General features: G+C 44.6%; 1 protein-coding gene across 1 annotated transcript in view; it reads right to left on the bottom strand.

The window, feature by feature from the left end:
• The window catches only part of NID1 (nidogen 1), a 104074-nt gene that overhangs the window by 11722 nt on the left and 69741 nt on the right, over positions 1-22611 (bottom strand). Inside the window, exons 13-15 of the mRNA XM_075532170.1 lie at positions 7277-7504; positions 6332-6504; positions 1401-1527 (exon numbers count right to left, since the gene is read on the bottom strand). Coding sequence (XP_075388285.1) covers positions 1401-1527; positions 6332-6504; positions 7277-7504 — 528 coding nt within the window. The remainder of the gene's footprint in view (positions 1-1400; positions 1528-6331; positions 6505-7276; positions 7505-22611) is intronic.

The following is a 22611-nucleotide window of genomic DNA, read 5'->3' as shown; positions in this document are numbered from 1 at the left end:
CATCATGGAATGCCAGTTTAATAGAACAAAGTGTTCTTGCATTGTGGGAGTACTTAAGTAGAGGACCAATGTCCATCTGCTACCTTAATACTAAACCTATAAATGTATACACATAGAATCTATTTCCCTATCATCATAAATAAATATATTTGCGTAAGTACAACCCTGTATTTAGACCTCTATAAATGCCCTTTGCTTCCTACTTCTTTCCTATATCACCTTGTACTTTCCTCTTGTCCCACTATCATGCTCAGCTTTCATTTGGATTTCAGTAATTCCTCTTGGTTACATTGCCCTTGATCAAGCCCTACTAGGCCTCCTACACCCTCCTCACTAGGGATTTGGGATCACTTGTTGTGCCCTTGTCCCTGGGTTTGTTAACACCCACTTCCTTTCCCCCTACTTCCCCCTCTCCCATGTCCTCTCTGGAACAATAGGTCCCATTGTTTATCCCAGCTATCTTATCTAGATAGACCTGCAGAGATAATAATATGCACAAAAAACAAGACAGAGCAAAACAAAGCAACAAAAGAAAACAAGACAAGAACAACAATAAAACCAAAAGAAAAAAAAAGGAAAAGCCTGTAAATAGCTCAAGGTCTGTTTGTTGACCTTTAGGAGTGTTTTCTGGTCCAGTCTGATGGGGTGCCATACCCTGGCCCCAGAGTCTATTTTTGGTATTCCCTGGACGCTTTGATGCGCTCTGTTCCCCTTGCTGTCCTATTGCACGCCCTTAATGTTTTGCCTCAGCACTGGGTCTCCAGTGTTGTCCCCCGTAGTACTATGGGTCAGTGAGGGACATCGTGTCTAGTAGAGGGGCCAGCGCCTCCCGGTTTCGATGCAGCTATCCGTTACCTTTGGGAGGATGCTTTCGAAGCACACATGGAGCAGACCCTCAAAATCCGTCCTAGGGTCAGCATCCCAAGGGAGAAATGCATAGCAAGACTGGATTAGGGCACACTGAGCTTCTGATCAGTGTGACAGATGTGTTTGGAAAAGGGCAGTGCCGAGGGCTCACAACATGATAAATATACCCGGGGTATTTGTAAAGAGGCTGATTGGCAACTGTTTTGCTACATGTTTTCTTACAATTAGAAAACAAAACAGATGGTAAGTTTGGCATTTACTGTCCATTTAAAAAAAAATGAGTACATAAGCTTTCTGAGAAAGGTGCGGGCACTTACCCGGTTTTAACTTTATTATCCTTTGGTGAGCAACAAGTGCCCTTGGATGAATGTTCAGAGGGGGCGGGTAGAGTAGTGCTTTGAGGCAAAGGACTAGCCTCTCTAAAACCACTATGTCCTGTAGGCAATGATTGACTCCAACTGCTATCTTCTTCAAGAAGCCTTTTTGGCTATTAGAAGCAAAACCAATAGGAAGAATGACCTTAATTTCCCCACCTTGTCGAATGATGGTGGTTGGCTCTCCCCCATGAAGACTGGCTCTCCCAATGGAAGGTCCGGTGATCTCGGTCCAGTAAACCATCTTGTCCACACAATCGAAGGCAAGTCCAATGATAACTTTATCCTATAAGTGAAGACTAGTGGTGAGAATGGCTGATCTGAATAACGAATGATGCTGAAAAATCTTCATATGCATGTGAAAGGGCTCTTTGTGGCTCTACAGGTTAAGTATTGGACTGCTAACCCCAAAGGTCAGTAGTCTGAAACTGCCAGCTGCTATGAAGGAGAAAGATGAAGCAGTCAGTTCCTCTTAAGATTTACTTCTTCAAAAACCCTGGGGTCAGTTCTACAAGGCCACCAAGGCCTACAAGGCCACAAGGAATTGGAATTGACTCAATGGCAATGGGTTTGGTGATAGGCATTTGACCTTTGAAAGAAAAGTTTTAAAAAATAAAGTGGATTCAAATCTTTTGGTCATTTGAGAAATTGCCTTAAAAATCATTTAAGTGCATGAAAAAAAAGAACTGTTAAAACTCTCGTGTGTGCGTTTTTTTAAAGAGCAAATTTTAATGAAGTACAATCTACCATTTTTTCTTTATAACTAATTCTTCCTGTATTTGAAATGTTTGAAATATTTTTAATGAAATCTTTGCCTATACAAAGAAATAAAGGAAATAAATGAAAAAGGGAAAAAATAAAACTACTCAACTCTAAGATATGATTGTTACTAGAAAATCCTTCAGAACCTATTAAAACTATAACAAATAACTGAATTTAGAAAGTAAGTTAGATATAAGGCCACTAATATTATATTTCTATATATTTACAAAAAAGAAAATGAATTTTAAAATAAACATTTAAGAAAATTTGTTTGAAGTAAATGATATTAGAAAACACTACAGAGAGAAATGACAGACCTAAAATAAATAGATTAATTATGTCTATTAATTATTAGGTATACTATTTTTAAGATATCAATGCTCTTTAGAATGACAAAACCAATGCTACCACTATCAAAATCCAAGTAGGATTTTTTGGTTGTTTTTTGGTAGAGAGGAAGTTTATCCCAAAATGTACATGGGAATGCAAACTGCAAAGGAACTTAAGCAAGGAAAACAATCTTGAAAAGAATAAAGTTGGAAGACTCACATTCCTTGGTTTTAAGAGTGAGCGCTAAGTAAAACATAAATTAGACGAGTAGATCAATGGAACAGAACAGAGTCCAGAAACTACCCTCACACGTACAGTAGACTGCTTTGATGAAGGCACCAGTATACCAAGGAAAAATAGAGTCTTTTCAGCACAGGATGCTAGAATAGGTGGAGAAAAGAAATTCATATTGACCTCACACCATATGCAAATGTTGAGAGCTGAATTTACTTGGCTCCTAGAAAAATATCACAAGAAAATACCTTCACCCTTTTCTGAGAGAATTCACCCACCAGTCTAAGCATAGACAAAAGTAATGTTCATTCTGCAAACAACTCCCAATCAAAAAACAAGTGCATTTATATTGATCATATTTTGGTTTGCCATTTATATAGCCTCCAAAACTGCCAAGAAAACTCTGCACCAATATGTGGGACAAGCAAAGTGTCCCCTGTCATCCTAATGAAAATGTGAAGGAACTTACTTCAACCTATCACATGCTTATCAGCGTGTTGGAGCCCCGTCTTAATAAGAAAATAAAACATTTTCTTAAGTAAAGTCATAGGCCTCTTTCACACACTGATGCTTACAAAAGAGGAACTAAAAACGTGTATTTGACTTGACACAAATCTATTGTGTTATAATTCCTTTTGAAGCACCATTGAGGGCAAGCTACACTAAGAAGCAAATGTCTCTTATGTCCATTATGTATGCAAAAATACAGTGGTATTTAGAAATTTCGTGATCATTCTAGTAAGAAAACCAAGCAACACAAATTATCCCAAAACAATTTACAAACTATCTCAAAATAGTCAATCTGCCCACAGGCTGATTCAGTAAAGGCCAGCTCAGACTCTTTCCAAACTGAGTTATATAAATACTACAGGGATTTAATCCCTGAGGAAAACTGGGTGAAGGAGGTAGAGGCCCTCCCTGTATAATCCTTGCAACTCTGTGACTGTATACTTATTTAAGTTTAAAATCCTTCTGCGTAAGAAAAAAGCTAGCAGCATAGACTGTCTCAGATGTCTCCCGGTAGGATCAAGTTCTTTGACCGCCTAGGAATAATGGTCCCCGGTCATGGGCACAAGGACAGGGCAGTTTGAGGACAAGGAAAGCCCAGAGGGATGACGAAAGTGAAAACCAGGATGATCATCTCCTGAGAAGCTCGGGGTCACCAACTGACACACCCTCCTCAGAAGGCCATGTTAGCTGCCGCAGAGCCCGCCTAGACTCACAGCGACCCCGTGCACCACGGAATAAAATATGCCTGCTCCTGCCCTAGCCACATGATGGGTGGTAGATCAGACCATCGTGCGTCACAGGGTTTTCAGTGGCTGATTTATAAATTGCGAGGCTTTTATTCCTAGTCCATAGTAATCTGGATGTTCCAATAAGACCTGTCAGCATCATAGACACACAAAAGGCCCCACAGGCAGATAGGAGGTGCCTGATGCATCCAGTGCACTAGCCAGAAATGGAACCAATGTCTTTCACGAAAGGTGAGAATTCCACCACTGGACCACCCCTCCACCTATCCCGTTCCAGTTCTATAATAGCTGCACATGACATTTAATCCTTCCCTACGATTTTGGGTAAAGTGAGTTTATGTGTTAGAGGTTATAAAGGAAGAACAATTCTTCTTCTTCAAGAAATGTATGTTCTCAGTGAGGCAACAGGAAAGAACAGAGATCACTCGTGCATTCACTCAACAGCCACTTCAGCAATGCCTCCTAAGTGCTGACCACTGTCCTAGAGACTGTGAAACAAACCCTTCGATCATTTCCCAAATTTTGGTGCTTCTATCCTTGGTGGGAAGAGTCACACTGAACTGAGACATCACTATTTAATATCTCAAGGAGAGTTGGTAGTTATTGAAAGACAAAGCTGCAGCAGGAGAGAAGGTAGTGGAGATTGCAGTTTTGGAGAGAGTGGTTAGGAAAGACTGAGAAGTGGGGTAGTGCGTGTGCGTGTGTGTGTGCGCATGTGTGCGTGTGCGTGCGTGCGTGTGCATGCGCATGTGTGTGTGCATGTGCGTGTGCGTGTGAGTGTGCGTGTGTGTGCGTGTGTGTGTGTGCGTGTGTGTGTGACGGGGGTGGGCTGAGAGACCCCCAGACAGAGGGAGTAGCATGTGCAAAAGCCTTGAGGTGGAAATATGGTCTGTGGTAGTTACATAATTTCACGTCATCTTGAAGATGTAAATAGCATAGGGGTGGTATTCAAGCTGTCCCTCAGGTTGCGGCCTGATGACACCTCCTTGTGGGCGTGGCCTTCTCACCAGGAGGGCCTCTCTCTGCCTGCACCTTCACGTGGACAGCCAGCCACGCGGCAACCTGCCAGAACCCTGGATCCACACGCCTTTGCACGCACCGCCGTCGGTGATAGCCCGGCAGTTGGCATCACTGCTTGTGACTGATGAGTCTGAAGAGGGACTTGTGGACTTGAGTTGGACTGGACTGGGATGTTTTGGAGAACTAGAATGACTTCCTGAGAGAAAGCTCTTTCTTACACATATATGAGAATTTCTGGATTTGTTTCTCTAGTCGACCCAGCCTAACACCTGGTCAAAACCTAGGTGGCCGGAAGGGCGGTAGCTGGTGAGTGAAGGGGAGAGTGGCAGGCAATGAGGCAGGAGGAGCAGCTGGCAGCTGCATCCTGCTGGTCTGTGAGGCTACTGGAGAGAACTGGATTTTCCTCTGAGAGAAGTTATGAGCAAGAGGGGAGGGACATGACGCTAATCAACTGTGTCTATGCGAGGCTCTAGGAAAACATTTTCATTGTGTATTTGTTTCTTTGTATCTTCTCCCTGTGAAGGAGCACGAATGCAGGAAATGTGAAGAAAAGTTCTGGACGACGGGTCTGTCAAGTCAGGTGGCAAGTAGCATTTTCACCAGAAAGTTTCCAGGAAGCGCAGCTGCCACCACAGAGGAGTGAGAGAGGTTTTTGGTGACTTCACGGACAAGGACAAACTGACGGCTGCCCTCCCCTTTCTGACCCTAAGGCCCTACCCACTGCTCCAGCACCAGGAACCCAATTACAGCATCAGCTCTGCCAGCCTGATATGTGGCTTCTTGGGAGAGAGAGAGAGAAACAGACAGAGAGAGAGAGAGAAACAGACAGAGAGAGAGAGAGAGAGAGAGAGAGAGAGAGAGAGAAAGTGTCCAACTTTGAACAGATAAAACTTCCCAATTCATTCTTGAGGTTTTCAAAAGCCTTAAGTCAAAGCTTGCGACTGACTTTGGGCAGAGATGAGGCTCTGCTGCTGACAGGTGAGACCCTTTTACGGCAGCAAGAATGGAAAGATCAAACTCAGCAGGAGCACTGAACCAAAAAGCCAAACTCACTGCGATCGAGTAGACGGTGACTCCTAGTGACTCTATGGGACAGGGAAGAACTGCCCCTGTGAGTTTGAGACTTGTATTATGGGAGTAGAAAGCCCCGCCTTTCCCCAGCAGACTGGCAGGTGATCTTGAACTGCAGACCTTGTGGATCTCAGCCCAGTGTGCGACTGCTACACTTCCAGGGCTCCCTGAAGCTGGGGCTTTGTATTATGTGCATAAAGTAATACAAAGCTCACATGAAATAATACAAAGCCTTTCCCAGGGGGTAATATTTTTTCTGTAAAGTCTGAGCAGGAGCCGCACGGAGAGCTCAGAAGTACAGCAGCCCTAGCTGCTACACGGAATGATGAGCCCCTGGCTCCCAGGTGCCAGCCCATCCCACTCTCCCAGGGATCTCCCGCACCCTGGCAGTGGAGGAGGCACCGAGCTGGCACTCACCGGAGCATGAAAGAGCGTCTTGGCTTCCATCTTCTTCATAGTATTTCCCTCCAAGGGCAGGTGCTCTACCTTCCCAGTCTGGGCAAAGAGTAAGTGGGTCCCAGGTGGCAGGGGAATCACAGCAGTGGGAACTAGGGGTCCGTAGTGGGTTGGGGGTGCCACTGTGCTGAGACCTATGGACAAGAGATGTTAGTGAGCAAGGCCAGATGGCATCAGGAATGCCCAAGAGCAATCTATGGATGAATTCCGACCCATAGGGACCTTATGCAGAACTGCCCCTGTGGGTTTCTGCGACCAAAAAGCCTCATCTTTCTTCTGCTGAGTGGCTGGTGCGTTTGAACGGCTGACCTTGAAGTTAGCAGCCCAACATGTAACCCACTAAGCCATCAGGGTTTGGGGCACACCACAGGGGAGTCTGATGTGAAACTTCTGTGGCTGTTTGCTCTCTGGATCCTAAAATGGAAGCAGCATCTGCAGGCCGCTGGGAAGAAAGCAAGTGCTGCAGAGATGTGGACATTGCCCACCCACCAGGTTCCAGGAGCCTCCAGCATCTCGATGACCGTCTGCAGACATGGAAATATCCAGAAGCCTGAACTCTGCCGGCAGAGCACATGCCCAGCCCCTGGGCACAGACACCCCCCCCCCCTGCTATCAACTGACCATTGCACAAAACCCTTTTTTGGGGGTGCACATCAAAGGAAGAGGACAGGGATGCGAGGGCAGAGCAGGGATGCTGCGGAGAGGGAAGTAAGATAGGGACAAAGAGGAGAGGGGCTGGAGAGCAAAGACAGAATGGGGCTTGAGCCATCTGAGTTCAAGACATAGGGTCAGGCAGAAAGTACCCCCTCCCCATCTCTGATGAAGAAACACACGTGGCTGGCAGGACCCAGAGCACAGAGGCTAGGGATGCCTGGTGCCTGCCGGCTGTACTAGCCTCATACTTACATGGGGGCTGCACTCCAAACCTGGTCCTAGTGCCCTCCATCTCTCGGCCGTCCTGGTCCACGCACCAGCAATACCCGGTGCTTCCATGGCACTGGGTGGGCGAGTACTGTCCGTGCTCATCACACTCGGGAACAAAGAGTCCCGGGGGCCTGGGCCGCTGGGGGTCTGCGGTGCCTGCTGCCCCGAGGATGTGCTCACGCTCATGCTGACACCTGGTTTTCTCTGCTTCTGTTTGAGAGGCAGCAAAAGAAGAAGAGCCAGTTAGCTTGGCATCCAGCCCCAGGGCCCGAGTGATCCCACCGCCTCCCTGTGTGTCCGCACAGCTGCTTGGTTAGTACCAAAGATATGCTGGCTTCGACTTTACTGCGGTGATTCACATATAATACTTGCCATCTTTATGTGTCGGGTTCAACCGACAAGCGTTACATTCACTAAGCTGAATATGCAACCGTTGCCACCATCAGTTCCCCAAGTTTTTCATTACTCTTAACCAAAACGTAGGAAAGTGTCCCTGGGCGGCACAAAGTGCTCAGCCTGCTATGACTGCTAGTGGAAAGGTTGGCAGGTCAAGCCTGCCCAGAGGTGCCTTGGAAGAAAGACCAGATCATCTGTTTCCAAAGAATTTCCGCCTCGGAGCCCTTCAGCGTGCATGCCAGGAGTTGCCACGAGTCGGAATTGACACAAGACAGTCACTTATGGATGATCATGAACAAAACACTCTAGGTCTGGTCAGCAATAATCCACCCCACCTATTTCATGGTGACTTTGAACCCACTTTTTTGGCATTTGTATTTGTATTAAAGGTTAAGTTCTGAGCTCCATTTGTGTCTCCACAGAGTCGGCCTCTCAGAGCTGGACGGCATCACTGACCTGCAGGTCAACAGCTTGGCCCTGAGGCTGAGGGTCCGCTGCCATCCCCTGACCACCCCAGGGAGGGGCAGTCTCCTCCACAGAGCCTGGCAGGAGGATGTGCCCCCCAAGCGCAGTCTCTCCCCCACTTGTAACAGTGATACATTTTCTACCACCAATCATAATCTTGTGACAAGCTCCTCTCTTTTGCAAACTTTATCATTTATAATCCTCTAGACACGCTTGTGGCTGCCAGCTGGTGGTCGCCTTCATCCTGATGATTCATTTTTATCTTCACCTTGTCTGTGTCCTGTTTACGCCTTAATGACAGAGTCTATAAAACATATCTTAATGTGGGTCTTACTCCATTTGACCAACTTCTAGGCATTTGCCTAGTCTAGATCTTTCATAAAGGTGAGGTCAAATAATATTTGTTCTTTTGTTTAATGTAAAAATAAAATTTAAAGTACATGGAAACAAATAGGAAACAAACCAGTCTGAATACGTATTGTTGCCTTCAGTGTACTTAAGTTATACTTTTGAATCCTCACAATGGTTACAAATGTGTCTTTAGGTAACAGTTTAAATGTCTGGCAATACTAAAAAGGAAAACAAAGTCAAGTGTTGTGGTAAAAGTAAACTATCTAATTATACTTTAGATCAAAAATAGACACAGCAAAAAGTTGAAAAAAATATTAAAGACCAACCCCCCCCAAAAAGAAACCCAAACTAAAGGGTTTATTCTTTTGCATCTTTTTTTCCACTCAGCAAAATATTTTCAATAAAGCTTCAATTCTGAGCACTAGGTTTGTAGTATTTTAGGGTACAAAAGAAACACCAATCTCAAAATAATATAAGAAGAACATTTATTAAGTCTTACATGGGACAAGAACAACACAGAGACACAGATACAGTCTCTGGATGGGAAGGTCATTAGTCTGCGTTCAAAATGTCACTTGACGTTTGTCATTCAAAATGCTAGTTACACAAGGCATGGAACAAAGGGACCTGCCACAAATTCATGACTGGGAAACAGATTAGGACAAAGCAGTTATGGGTGGGACTGCAGAAATGGGAAGAGGATCAGGTCCGTCGTGGGGCACAGATAAGATGTGAGCTAGTAGAGATTACAGTCAGGGCATGACTCATGATTGTGAGACTCCCTGTACTGTCCATCAAGGACATACTCAGGCACGCCACTAAAAAAGACTACCCCTCCCAGAGTGGGCAGACGAGGGAGTGGGGGTAATATATACATCCTTGGTTAATGTTGTTCGGGGTTGTCCAGTCAGTTGACTCACCGTGACCTTATGTACAAAAGAACCAAACATACTTGGTCCTGTGCTATGCTCACAACTATCTTAGATTTGAGTCCATCAATGTAGCCACTGCGTCAATCCACCTTATGGATGGTTTTCTTCTTTTGTTCTGTCCCTCTACTACACCAAGCATGACGTCCTTCTACAGGGACTGGTCTTTTCTGATAACCTGTCCAAAGTATGTGAGACAGTGCCTCATCATTGCTGCCTTTAAGGATCCTCCAAGCTGCACTTCTTCCAAGACAGACTTGTCACTTCTGGCAGTTCATAGTATTTGCAATATTCCTCGCCAGCAGCATACTTCAAATGCAGACTCTTCTTTGGTTTTCCTTAATGTACAACTTGGAAATGCATACAAGGCAATAATAAAAACACCATTGCTTGGGTCAGGCACACCTAAGTCCTCAAAGTAGCTTTCTTGCTGTTCAACACTTAAAAGAGGTCTAGTGCAGCAGATTTAGCCAATGCGTTGTGTCACTTGATATCTTGCCTGTTGCTTCCATGAGCAGTTTGTGGCTCCAATCATGATGTCACCTACTGGTCCAGTTGTGAGGATTTTGGTTTTCTTTACACTGAGTTGTAATCCATCCTGAGGGCTGCAATCCTTGATCTTCCTCAGTAAGGCTTCCGGTCCTCCTCACTTTTCGCATGCAAGATTGTGTCATCTGCATATTGCAGGTTGTTAATAAACCTTCCTGCAATCCTGGTACCAGTTCTTCTGCATATAATCCCACTTGTCTGATTATTTGCTCAGCACACAGATTGGCAGCATACAGTAGGGTGAGAGGATGCGACCCAGACCCAAAGTTTCCTGATTGTAAACCATGAAGAATTCACTACACGGAGTGGAATGTTGTCTATGATTCATCGTTTTAATTTATTCCACTTCATTTTGATTATTAGTTTAGTAGAGTGTTTCCTCCATAATAATTTCTTTTCTAATATATTTAGGTTGCTGTCTGTAGTTACAGATGTCCGTGATTCATAGAATTCCTCTTAATATTTTTTGTAAAGCTGTTCATGTAAATTATTTTAGTTTCTCCCTTTTCAGGAAATGTTTTTATTTCTCCCTTATATTTGAGGGATCATTTCTGCTGGATATACGATGCTCGGTTGACAATTTTTTCCTTTTGGTATTTTGGATGTAGCATTCCATTGCCTTTTTGCCTGAATGACTTCAGTGGAAAAATCTGAACCTATCAGGGCTTCTAGGCAGAATTGAGCACATTCATGCGACAAATGTGAACGTAGCTGATGGGGCCATAGTTGTCCCAGAGCAGAGCTCGCACTAGAATCACCAGCAGGGTCAGCTGGCCAAAAGGGAGGGCAGCTGGAGATTATATGCAGACTTGCCTCACAGAAGGAAAAAAAGACATTCAGATTAGACCAGCGAATGACTCACCATTACTTGAAGTGATCCAGAGCAAGGAAGAGAACTCGACAGTGCTCAGAAACCACCCAGTAGAGGCAAGTCAGAGATTTACCAATATCGATCCAGGGACACTTGATGGGAAAGTTTTTCTAAGGACCCATTTTATTCATCAGTCTCCTGCAGACATTTGCAAAAACCTGCAACGTAAAGCTAGAAGATCTCAGAATGACCAATGAACTTCTAATGGCAGCACCTTCGCGTGCAGCAACTGGGTTTTGGAGAGGACAAGAAAGAACACCAAAAGTCTACAATCACTGGAGCTGCTATTGTGGCCAATTCCACAGTGCTCGGCCACACAACCCCCGATCCTAAGTTGGATCTTATGGGGTGGGGCGTTGGGCCACATCCAGCATGAGTGCTTTAGAGGTAGTCACCCCCAGACCATGAGGGCGGGAGGGAAGCCTCCCTGCACCTGTTTCCAGCGTGGGACTCCAGGACACCGAGCTCATGAGTGTCCCAAGTGAGTCTTCGTGACAACAGATCCTGTTGACTAATGGGGCCCCAGCCCGCTCACTCCTTTTGGTAACGCCATTGGCATCACACTGGAGGGGCCGTGAGTAGGTGTGGACATGGCCACTAACTCCACCTGAGCCTTGCTGGACACAAGAGCTGCATATTTGGTACTAAAATCTGTTGTTGGTCTTTTAACTTCCTCCTCCCTCCACGTTGTTGGCATGGATGGGCTGCCAACTAAGCATTTCTCACACCTCCGCTGCCCTGCAAGAGAGAAGACTCTATTTTCATATCAGCCCTTGATTATTCCTGAGTCCCGTTTCACTTCCTGGAAGAGGTTTCTTATTCAAATCAAGAGCCCAGATGACTCTCATGCCTGTTTCTTCTGCTCTTATCAGAATGAAAGCCTCAGACCCAGAACAAAAAAATGTTATCATTGTGAATGAGGGGGAGTGCAGAGTGGAGACCCAAAGCCTATCTGTAAGCAACTGGACATCCCCTTACAGAAGAGTCATGGGGAGCAGACAAGCTAGTCAGGGTTCAGTGTAGCACTGATGAAACACACAACTTTCCTCTCGTTCTTTAATGTTTCCGTTCCCCCACTATCATGACCTCAATTCTACCTTATAAATCCAGCTAGACCAGAGCATGTACAAGGGTACAGATAAGAGCTGGAAACATAGGGAATCCAGGGCGGATAAATCCCTCAGGACCAATAATGAGAGTAGCGATACCAGGAGGGGAAGAGGAAGATGGAGGGAGAAAGGGGAAATCAATTACAATAATCTACATATAACCCTCTTCCAGGGGAACGGACAACAGAAAAGTGGGTGAAGGGAGACATCAGCCAGTGTAAGACATGAAAAAATAATAATTTATAAATTTATAAGGGTTCATGAGGGAAGGAGGGTGGGGGGGAAGAGAGGAAAAATGAGCTGATACCAAGGGCTCAAGGAGGAAGATAATGTTTTGAAAATGATGGCAACAAATGTACTAATGTGCTTGACACAATGGATGTATGTATGGATTGTGCTAAAAGTTGTACAATCACCAAATAAAAATTATTTAAAAATCAAAAAAGAAAAAGAATTAAAGCCTCCCCTCATTCTGTCTCAAAAGGATTTTTGAGTTCAGGTATGACAGGCCCTTTTCCATACTAAGAGACCCAATCTAAGTGAGTTATTTTCTAAAACATGTCATATATCTGGAGAAAAGTACAGCAAATCTTACTAGACTATGTTCACAAGGTAACCTGAAGATGACTGAAGCAATTAAGACCAATAGAGTGAATGAAACACATATTATTTACCCGCACTGCAGTGAAAGTCCACAGAATTAAACTGAGTGCATCTATCCCAAGAAAAGCCAGTTCAAAGCCTGGACAGCATCAATACTAATCAGAGAGGCACTCTCTGTGTGAGCCCACCATGTCCTCTTTAAGAAGTAAAAACCTGAGTAAAAAAGCTAAATTGATGTAGCCCTCATAGCTGGAGGGGGATCTACTCTTCCTCCACTTCACAAGTGGCTGCCTGGGGACTTGAAGCAGAAAGAAAGCCTTCTAGAGACAGCCGTAAACGTGATAGGATTTTCACGTTCAGTGATTGCTTAGTGTGCAACGTAAAAGGCAGCAAGAGGAAAGAATTTGGAGTCGCAGAAGGTCAGGGGAAGTTCAGATATTCAAAGGAGCTGAACAGTAGTTCTGTCTTCAAATAAAGTGACAGGGTGCCAGAATGTGCACGAGGATAGCCGAAACTTGAAGGTAGATAGAAAGCTGTTTGGTGAGAAGTTGATGAGAAAGAAGAAGTGAGTGAATTAGTTATAAGGGAAGGGTTATTGTGAAAGAAATAGGAAAGTCTGTAAGAATTGGTCTTTGTTAACTACTGTCACCTGCCTTCTTGAAAGTGACCAAGGGGAATGGAGGAAAGTCAGCTGACTCATAAAACACTTTGAAGTTGTTCTCTCAGACACAGAGTGAAGCCAACCCATCTGGACCTTAAAGATGACACCTGAATTCTAGTGAATGCAACCAGCAGGAAGAATAAACACCAAGACCCTTAAGCACCTCGGGGGTGGGGGGACGAGGGGGAAACACAACTCTGCTCGTACATCCGAAGTGACCGCATTCCTGCATCATTCGCACCCTCCTCTCTCCTATGCTCGACAACGGGAGACGAGCTGTTACAGTGGCTTAGGAAAGTCTTTCCTAGAACTTTCTTAGATCACTAGTATCTGAGAAAAAAACATTTGTTATAGAACTGTGTCTTACTCTGGGTAGACTAGAGAAACAAATCCATAGAAACTCATATGTGTATAAGAGACAGCGCCTCATATAAAGGGCCATTGTACATTTAAAAAGCATCCCAACCCAGTCTACTCCAAGCCCGTAAATCCGATATTAGTCCCTATGTCTGATACCAGTTCATAAAGTCCTCTTCAGACTCATCAAACACATGCAAAGACGCCGAATGCAGGATGATCACAGGCCAGTGGGTAGAAAGTCTTTGGATCCAGTGGCATTGTGAGCATCTCAGTGCTGGCAGGGGTCTCCACGTGGCTTTTCTAGCACCCAGGGCTGCATCAGGGTAGGTCCAGGTGGCTTCTCCTCAGGGATGTCTCGCAGGAAGTCAGCAGAGAGAGAAAGTGTCTCCCATCTCCAAGGAGGAAAAACCAGATTCCCCAGAATTCTCTGGAGAAAGCCATTTCCACACAGGCCTCATTGGCTATGATCTGATTGGCAGACTAGATTCCACCCCTTCACTCTTAATGCTCAAATTAACAAATGATTACATAACTGCCACAATCTGTCTCTGCTCTTTAGCCTGCTGTTTAGGTGGAAACAGGCTCCCTAAATCCATAAATTCTACTTTCTTTCTTTTCTATCTAGGTCTCCTGGTTTAAATTCTAGTTTTATTTCCTGAATCGACTCATAACTTTTCTACAGCCTTTGTTTATGCCCCCAACTTAAAAAAAATAAATCATCTGAGTCTTTGCTTTTGATAATCTTACTGCTACTTTTTAAAAACCTGTTCCTATTTTACACCCTGGCAAAATTTGTGTCTGAGGTATCAATAGTTCCATATAAAGAGAATGATTGTGTCAGGATAGGCTGGTGTGCTTCTTCCATGTGGGTTTTGTTGCTTCTCAGCTAGGTGGCCACTTGTTTATCTTTAGGTCTTTAAGACCCCCAACGCTAACTCTTTTGATAGCCGGGCACCATCAGCTTTCTTCACCACATTTGCTTGTGCACCCATTGTCTTCAGAGATCATGCCAGAAAGGTGAGCACCTCAGACGGCTAAATTGTTAGAATAAAGTGTTCTTGCATTGAGGGAGTACTTGAGTAGGGATCATCTGTTTCCTTAATACTAAACCTATAAATATGTGCACATAGATCTATTTCTCCCTCGTCATATATAAATATATTTACATATGTACATGCCTGTATTCAGATCTCTATAACTGCCGTTTGCCTCCTAGTTCTTTCCTCTATTTCTTTGTACTTTCCTCTTGTCTCACTATCATATTTAGTCTTCCTTTGGGTTTCAGGAATTTTTCTTGGTTATATTGTCCTTGATCCAGCCCAGCCAGACCCTCCTACAACCTCCTTGCCACTGATTTTGGGTCACTTGTTCCCTCCTTGTTCCTGGGTTTGATAACACCCACTTCTCCCCCCACCCCCACCCCACTCTCATCCCCGGAACTGTCATCCTATTGTTCTCTCTTCCGGCTTGTTTATGCTGCCTATCCCTTCCAGGTAGACATGCAGCAACAACAATATGCACCATCATAAGACCGAACATAACGAAGTAACAATAGAAAAGAAAACAACAACAAAAAGCCCTATAAATAGCTCAAGGTCTATTTGTTGTCCTTTATGAGTGCTTTCCAGTCAAGTCTTATGGGGTGCCATGCCCTGGCCCCACATCTATTCCTGGTATTCCCTGGGGACTTCATTGCTCTGCTCCCCCTACTGCTCTGCTGCATAACCCCAGTGGCTGGCTTCGGTGTAGTGGGCTCAGGGCCAGCACAATTCCCACTTTGTGTCTCTACTGTTGTCCCCATAGGTCACTGAGGAACTCTGTTCCTGTGGTAAGGGCGGCCCTGTGGTCAACACGATCGCTGAAGACAAAGCGGTGCATAAGCAAATGTGGTGAAGAAAGCTGATGGTGCCTGGCTATAAAAAAATATAGCGTCTGGGGACCTACAGGCTTGAAGATAAACAAGCGGCCATCTAACTGAGAAACTACAAAGCCCTCATGGAAGAAGTCCACCAGCCTGTGAGAACACGAGGCGCTGAAGGGGTCAGGTATCAGGCATCAAAGATAAAAAAAAATCATAGCATTGTGAATGAGGGGGAGTGAGGAGTGGGGACCCAGGGCCCATCTGTGAGAAATTGGACATCCCCTTGCAGAAGGGTTGTGGGGAGGAGATGAGCCAGTCAGGGTACAGTGTAGCAATGATGAAACATACAATTTTCCTCTACTTCTTGAATGCTTCCTCCCCCCACTATCATGATTCCAATTCTACCTTACATATCCGGCTGGACAGGAGGATGTACACTGGTATAGATAAGAACTGGAAATACAGGGAGTCCAGGACAGATAAACCCCTCAAGACCAGTGGTGAGAGTGGTGATACCAGGAGGGTGGAGGGAAGGTGAGGGAGAAAGGGGGAACCGATTACATTGATCTACATATAACCTCCTCCCTTGGGGATGAACAACAGAAAAGTGGGTGAAGGGAGACCTCGGATAGTGGAAGATATGACAAAATAATAATAATTATAAATTATCAAGGGTTCATGGACATAGGGGGAGTGGGGAGGAAGTGGAAAAATGAGCTGATACCAAGGGCTCAAGTATAAAGCAAATGTTTTGAGAATGATGAGGGAAACAAATGCACAAATGTGCTTGACATAATGGATATATGTATGGATTGTGATGAGTTGTATGAGCCCCCAATAAAAAGATTTTAAAAAATGATTATGAGTAAACATCAGCCAATTCCAATATGAACTATATACCAGAGTGCAGCCACCTTCCTCTAAGGAGGGTGTGTTACTATTTGATGGGTCATTTCCCCAGCAGGCAAAGGGATTAAAACAGGGTTAGGAAGAGAGTGGACCTATACACAGGGCAATGATGCCCCACCCAACCTGAAGCAGTCAGAGAGGTCAAACAGGCCAGAAATCAGGGCCTCGCTCCTCTGCAGGGGAAATGACAGGGACTTCACTGTTTGCCAAGGGGATGAACAAGGGACCTGTGAAACAATTCCTCAATCACATTAGTTGAAAGACAACATGCTATTTTAAGGTGTTTCCTTTTATAAAATGACTTTGTTTGATTCACTTTGTTATGTGGGTTCCCCATTTATGTCTTAAAATTATATGCATTAATCAGAGATAATGTAAAAATGTATGTAAAATTTACATGCATAAAAATATGTAAAAATGACATGCATAATCAGAACTGCATTTGAGCTCAAATTCTCAGTACTTCGAAGGTTATGACCATGAGGTGCAAAACTCACTGCAAAGTTCTCTCATAAATTCAGTGCCTACTGAGTACCTTCTGATCATCAACCACGAATATTTCCACCCTCAGCAGATCTCACGGATATGAGAAATTACGATGAAGAGTGGGGGATGATAGGGAGTGACCTGAAGAGTCAATCGACTTATTTTATGATGGAAACATAATGTGGTTAGGAGAATTATATTCTTTGATAAGATGTAACTTAGCAAGAAGTCCTCCACAGCTGTGACCCTGAGCTAGACCCCTCTATCTTATCTCACAGAGTGTCCTGTGAGAGTGTCTAGGCTTCCTTCCACCCCTCCCTAAGGACCAGGATCTGCATACTGGGCCTGTCTCCTCAAGATTTAGGGTCCTTCAGTAAGGGACGCTCTGTAACATCTTTGTTAAAACAAAATTTTGTTTTCCTAGGTTATAGCTGCCATTCCAAGATTTGTGCATTTCTGAAATAACTGTTTGATTCAGCCTGCATATGTAGTCCGTGAGAACAAGGGGATGGGGAGATGAGATGGGGGGAGGATGCCCCCTTTCTCCTTTCCCACGCATGTGAAAATAAAACTTAGAATCTTCTGAATCCACTTGGTTTCTGTAATCTGGCAATGGTGACTGGACAGCAGGGGCCCTCTTGGTGCCGACTTTACAACACCGAGAGCTGTATTTCAGCCAACCCACACCGTTGTACGATTCTCTCCCTTCCACTTATTTTGTGACCACTGCTCCTGGATCCCCTATGAATCAAGAATCAGCCTAGACACATAGCTTTCCAAAGCTCCCCAGGGCTGGGCCTGGTGCCCTGTCAGTAATCTCACCGGCACTAGATCTTATCATACTCAAGGAGCAGTTACCTTCTCCGCCTCCTTTAGCGTGATCCTGGTCCCATGAGGACAAAAAAGGGATTTTTCCTAATTGGGTTAGGAAGTGGGGGTGTAGACATTAATAAAACACAGGGTCTGCCTTCTATGTTGTAGTGTGTTGGAGAAGAAGACAGATAAACATGCAATTATAATTCAGGGATGTTCTTGGTAGAGGCTCCCTGGACCCCACTCCTATATTGGAGAGATCTGCTTCTCCACAGAACACACATAAAGTGGGGCAGGGGTCAGTAGACTTTTCCTGTACAGGGCAAATGAATAAACATTTTCCTTATGGTGAGCTAAAAGACTTCTCTGGCAGATCATGTGACTACAGCTGTAGCTGATATTCCGGTGAATGACTATATTTGTGCTACAGTAAAACATTATTTACACCGCAGGCAGAGGGGCAGATTTAGCATGCTGGTTGTCGCTTGCCAACCCCTGCTCTAGGGCATTACTAGTTATGATGGGGTGAAACATACACAAACTGTCAACTTGTCACACTGTGTGGTGGTTTCCCATGATGGTGCCACTGAAGAATGTGCCACCATGATTTCAAACACCAGCAGAGCCAGGTAGTGTGAGCAGGTTTCAGAAGAGCTTCCAGATTAAGACCAACTAAGAAGAAAAGCGCTGGGATCTACTTCTAAAAACTAGCCATTGAAAACTTGATTTATCATAGATCGTTGTCCAAGTTCACTTCCTTTGGAGATGGTGTTAGAAAACATAGTCGAGGGCCAGGGAAGGTGAGGGAATCCCTCACTGTGATGGACTGACCCAGTGTCTGCAACAATGGCACCCCAGTGATCACGACCGGGCAGTGTTAATTCTACTACTTGTGAAATTATTTATTATGAGCCAGAGCTGACTCCACAACAACTAACAACAACTGTGTGTACACGTGTGCGCATTACAGATTTCAGAGAATTTTACAGCTAAAAATGTCAACAATGGTAAATTGTATGGCCCTAATCTGTAGCATAGGGATGGTAACAGTAGTAAATATGCGTTATTTGGGGGAGTAAGGAGTATGTAACAATGCACACAGAAGGGACTTGGGTTCTGCACGCAATCATCGTTCACTTCTGATCCTATCTGCATGGGGTAGCCCCAGTGATTTCAATAGGTGTGGTGCTGATGAATGGGCCATCAGCTCTTGTGCTGTCCTGCTTAAGGAGGCTGCCTCCTTGATTAGAAGTAGTTGATGAGTTACCATATATACTGGAATATAAGCCAGGCAAACAATCAGCCAAAGAACCCAATTTTACCACAAAAAACTGCATTAAGAATGTGTTGGCAACTTGTATATACACGAGTATATACAGTATACTCAATTGATTTGGCCCTTCCAGCTACAATCCCTTATGTGACAGGGCATAATTCTGGGCTTCATACACCTGTGGCTATAGTCCCATTGTGGACGGCATCAAATGAAATGCCATCAAACAGGAACAGGATGAGATTCATGAAGATCTGACCTTAGAAGGTGTGCATTGGACGACACTTTGTTTAATGGTTATCTTGGTGACTGTTACTTATAATGACGTGAGGAATTATATGCTACAGTTGAGAGGAGAAAGAAAATGATTTCTGGAGTGGCCTATGAAAAAGCCCGACTGATAAGATTAATAGGAGGCCAGAGCCTACTGGGAACATACTGCTAGAGGTCCTAGGTCACAGGTACATAAATAAGATAGAGTACAGCGGTGGAGAAGAGACTATCATATTTGGGTGAAATTTGGTTGCACCATGTAACTCCCACCAACGGACTTTTCCCTGCCTGGGTGTAGTAAGCAGCTGGGGGGAGAGACTGATAGGATTGGCCTGTAAGTAGTTATGAAAAGGATTCCCCTTCAGTGTCATCCATCACAGTCAGAGTGTGACCTAATCGCTGGGAATGCCCAGGAGTGAATCGTGTCCTCTGGCCCCAGCATCTGGTTTACCCCTGCCTGACCTTTGGATTTTGGACTGAACAGCGTCCTCCACCACGTGAGTCACTTCCTCAAACTTTTGTGAGTTCTGTGAGATGCTGCGGGCATTCGTAGAGTCCAGATACACGAAGGAATGGACTCAAGGGAGGAGTGAGGGGAAATGGAGCGGCCTAACATCCTACATGAGTTGGACTTTGGGGACTTTTCCAACTCAGCTCCTTGAGACTAGTTTGGTATTAATTCTTACAAAAGAAATTGTTACCACCGTTAGCATGCCAGAAAAGGGTTTGTTGAACCTAGCAAGGGGAAATTGTGTATAATATTTTTGTCCCAGAGGCCAGAAAAAATTAATAAGAAGAGCCAGACAGAGATAGGAAAAGCCATCTGGCTGAGCACAAACATGCTGGTGTTTGTTCATCCTTGGATAAAACTGATGACTGACTCACTATTGGACACTTACACAGGGCGTTAGAGTACAACTGTCCCTGTTTATATAGATGAAACAGAGTACAACTGTCCCTGTTTATATAGATGAAACAGTTGTCATGGAGTTGTACTCCATAATGGCCTTTCTTTTGAGATGTCTCTGGGTGACGTGAACCTTTTGTATATATGCAATTTAATTAACACTGTAATCGGAGGAGGATCCCTGTGGGGCACTAGCTATTCTTTGGGGTGCTAATCAGAGGCAGATGTTCAAAACCATCGTCTCTCGGGAGAAAGATGGGGCTTGCTATGGCTATACATTTTTACAGACTCAGAAGGCCACGGTGGCAGCTCTAATCTATAAGAGTTGCTACGAGTTGGAATCAATTAGGTGGCAGTGAGTTGGGTTTGGGTTTATAATCCTATGAGGCAAGCAGTGTGCTTTTTACATCAAATGAGAAACTTGAAGCTCAGTGAGTTAAAGGAAGCACCTTCCCCTGCCCTGCGTCCCACCCCCCAACTAACTAGATGAGAGAACTAGTAAGTATACAGCTCAAACTAGGACGTGGTCTTTGTATACTTCATCCTAAACCTGTCCCTCTGTGCCTCATCTCCTGCCACCCACATCTAGGGTCCTGGATGACACGCACACTCTGAACATCCCATGTCAATTATATCTATATATGTTAGCTTAACACATTCAAACCACATTGAAATTAGCTTTGAAAAGACAGGCTCATTTTCCTGCCATAAACATTTATATACTATGTTGCGCTTCTTTTTAAAGCTAGATAAATAAATAAGATTATAAACATTAAATAACATTTAAAGGAACATTTAAAGTAAGCGCTGATGCATTTAGCTCAGCTAACCTCAAGTCATATAGAATTTGCCATTTCTAAGTGTTAGATCCTGTACTTGTAAAAATGGGGAGTGGGGGTTAGGGAGGACGACCTCAATTATGAGGCAGGAAATGAGATTTTAAGAGCATTTATGGAAAATTGTGTTATCTTGGAATTTCCTGGGGTGGCTTGGCCAGCAGGCAGGAGGAAACAGCCCAAGGGGAAGAAGGCCACAACCCAGCATGGGAAAATCTCCATTAAGGGCAGGGGTGGCAAAGACGCATTTCCTGAGCTTCTGCGATGGTAACATGGTCATTCAGAGAAGATCTTAATTCCCTTGTTCCGTCTGCTTAGGTGAGGAAACACTCCAATTCAACCCTGATACTTAAACTGAGGAATGGCAGGGAGCTTGGAGTGACTTTTCTCAAGTAGGGGACAAAGGGAAGGAGAAGAAAATGAAATAGAGGAAGAAGCAAGAAGAATGCATATTTATACTCCATTCCCTTGCCTGATGACACTTCTTACTCTATTAATTCAAATAAATGATTCTCCTAGCCCCTGATATACTTAGACTGGAGGGTGGGTAGGCGCTCAAGAACTGTCAGGTTTCTGTGGGAAGAGAAGAAATAAAGCAACGGGACTTGGAGTGGACACCACTTATCAGTCTTGTCCACAGGAGGGATCAGTTACTTCTGATTGTAATGCTGATGGCCTCAGCTCTGCGATGGAAATGTCTCAGGACTTGGGGACACGAGTCTAGTGCACAATGCCTGGTCTGCTTGGGTCAAGACCTTCCCATTGGCTCATCTCAGGATGGCTGCCAAATTCACTCTTGCTAGTCTGAGATCACCAGCCTTCCAAGGATGGGAATTTACAAGCGACGAGAATGTCAACCAGAAGTGCTCTTTCGTTTCCTATTACTAGGGCCCATGGAGAACCCCCTCACCAGCTAGAATACTCCTAACAATGGAGAGCTCTCTCTTAAGTAACTCTCCTCAGAGCCCTTTCCTAACAGGTGTCCACCAGAAGAAGCAAGAGAGAGAAATGAAGTAGAAATCAGGAGACAAATGGAGAACGGAAAGCAGCAGGTCATAAAACAGCAAGGAAGAGAGTCCACTTATCATGTGATTGCCTCCTTTGAGTTTCACTCTTCCCTCTCTTGGGGCACCCTGTTCCCAACGTCTCCCCAAAGCTTATTCGTGTAGGGTTGACTTTCCAGTGCGGGGGACTCAGGCTTGATTCTCAGCCAGCGTGCTGCACGGACAGACACCACTCATCTGGCAGCACGGGCTTGTATGTTGCTGTGCTGCTGAACATAGTGGAGCTTCCGACTAAGATGAGCTAGGAAGAAACACCTGGAGATTTGCTCCAAAAAGTTAACTGGTGAACACCACAATTGTTGGTACCCAATAGCAATTGTGGGGATGGTGCAGGACCAGGCAGCATTTCCATTGCATTGTGCATAGGACAGGACCCCCGGTGGTGTAGGGATTACACACTGGGCTGCTTATCTGCAGGTTAGCAGTTTGAAACCACCAGCTTCTCCAAGGGAGAAAGAACTACTCAGCGGGACAGTTCTACCGTATGTGATAGGGTCTTTATGAATCAGAACTGAGTCAATGGTAGTAAATTTGGTTTGGTGCACGGGATAGCCATGAGTCAGGCATCCTGTAAGCACTAGGATTAGACTTATATCAGAAA

Source organism: Tenrec ecaudatus, chromosome 1 (genome assembly GCF_050624435.1).
Source record: "Tenrec ecaudatus isolate mTenEca1 chromosome 1, mTenEca1.hap1, whole genome shotgun sequence".
In the NCBI taxonomy this organism is placed as follows: Eukaryota; Metazoa; Chordata; class Mammalia; order Afrosoricida; family Tenrecidae; genus Tenrec; species Tenrec ecaudatus.
The sequence above is the reverse complement of the archived record's forward strand: the minus strand, read 5'-3'. Positions and strand labels throughout refer to the sequence as shown.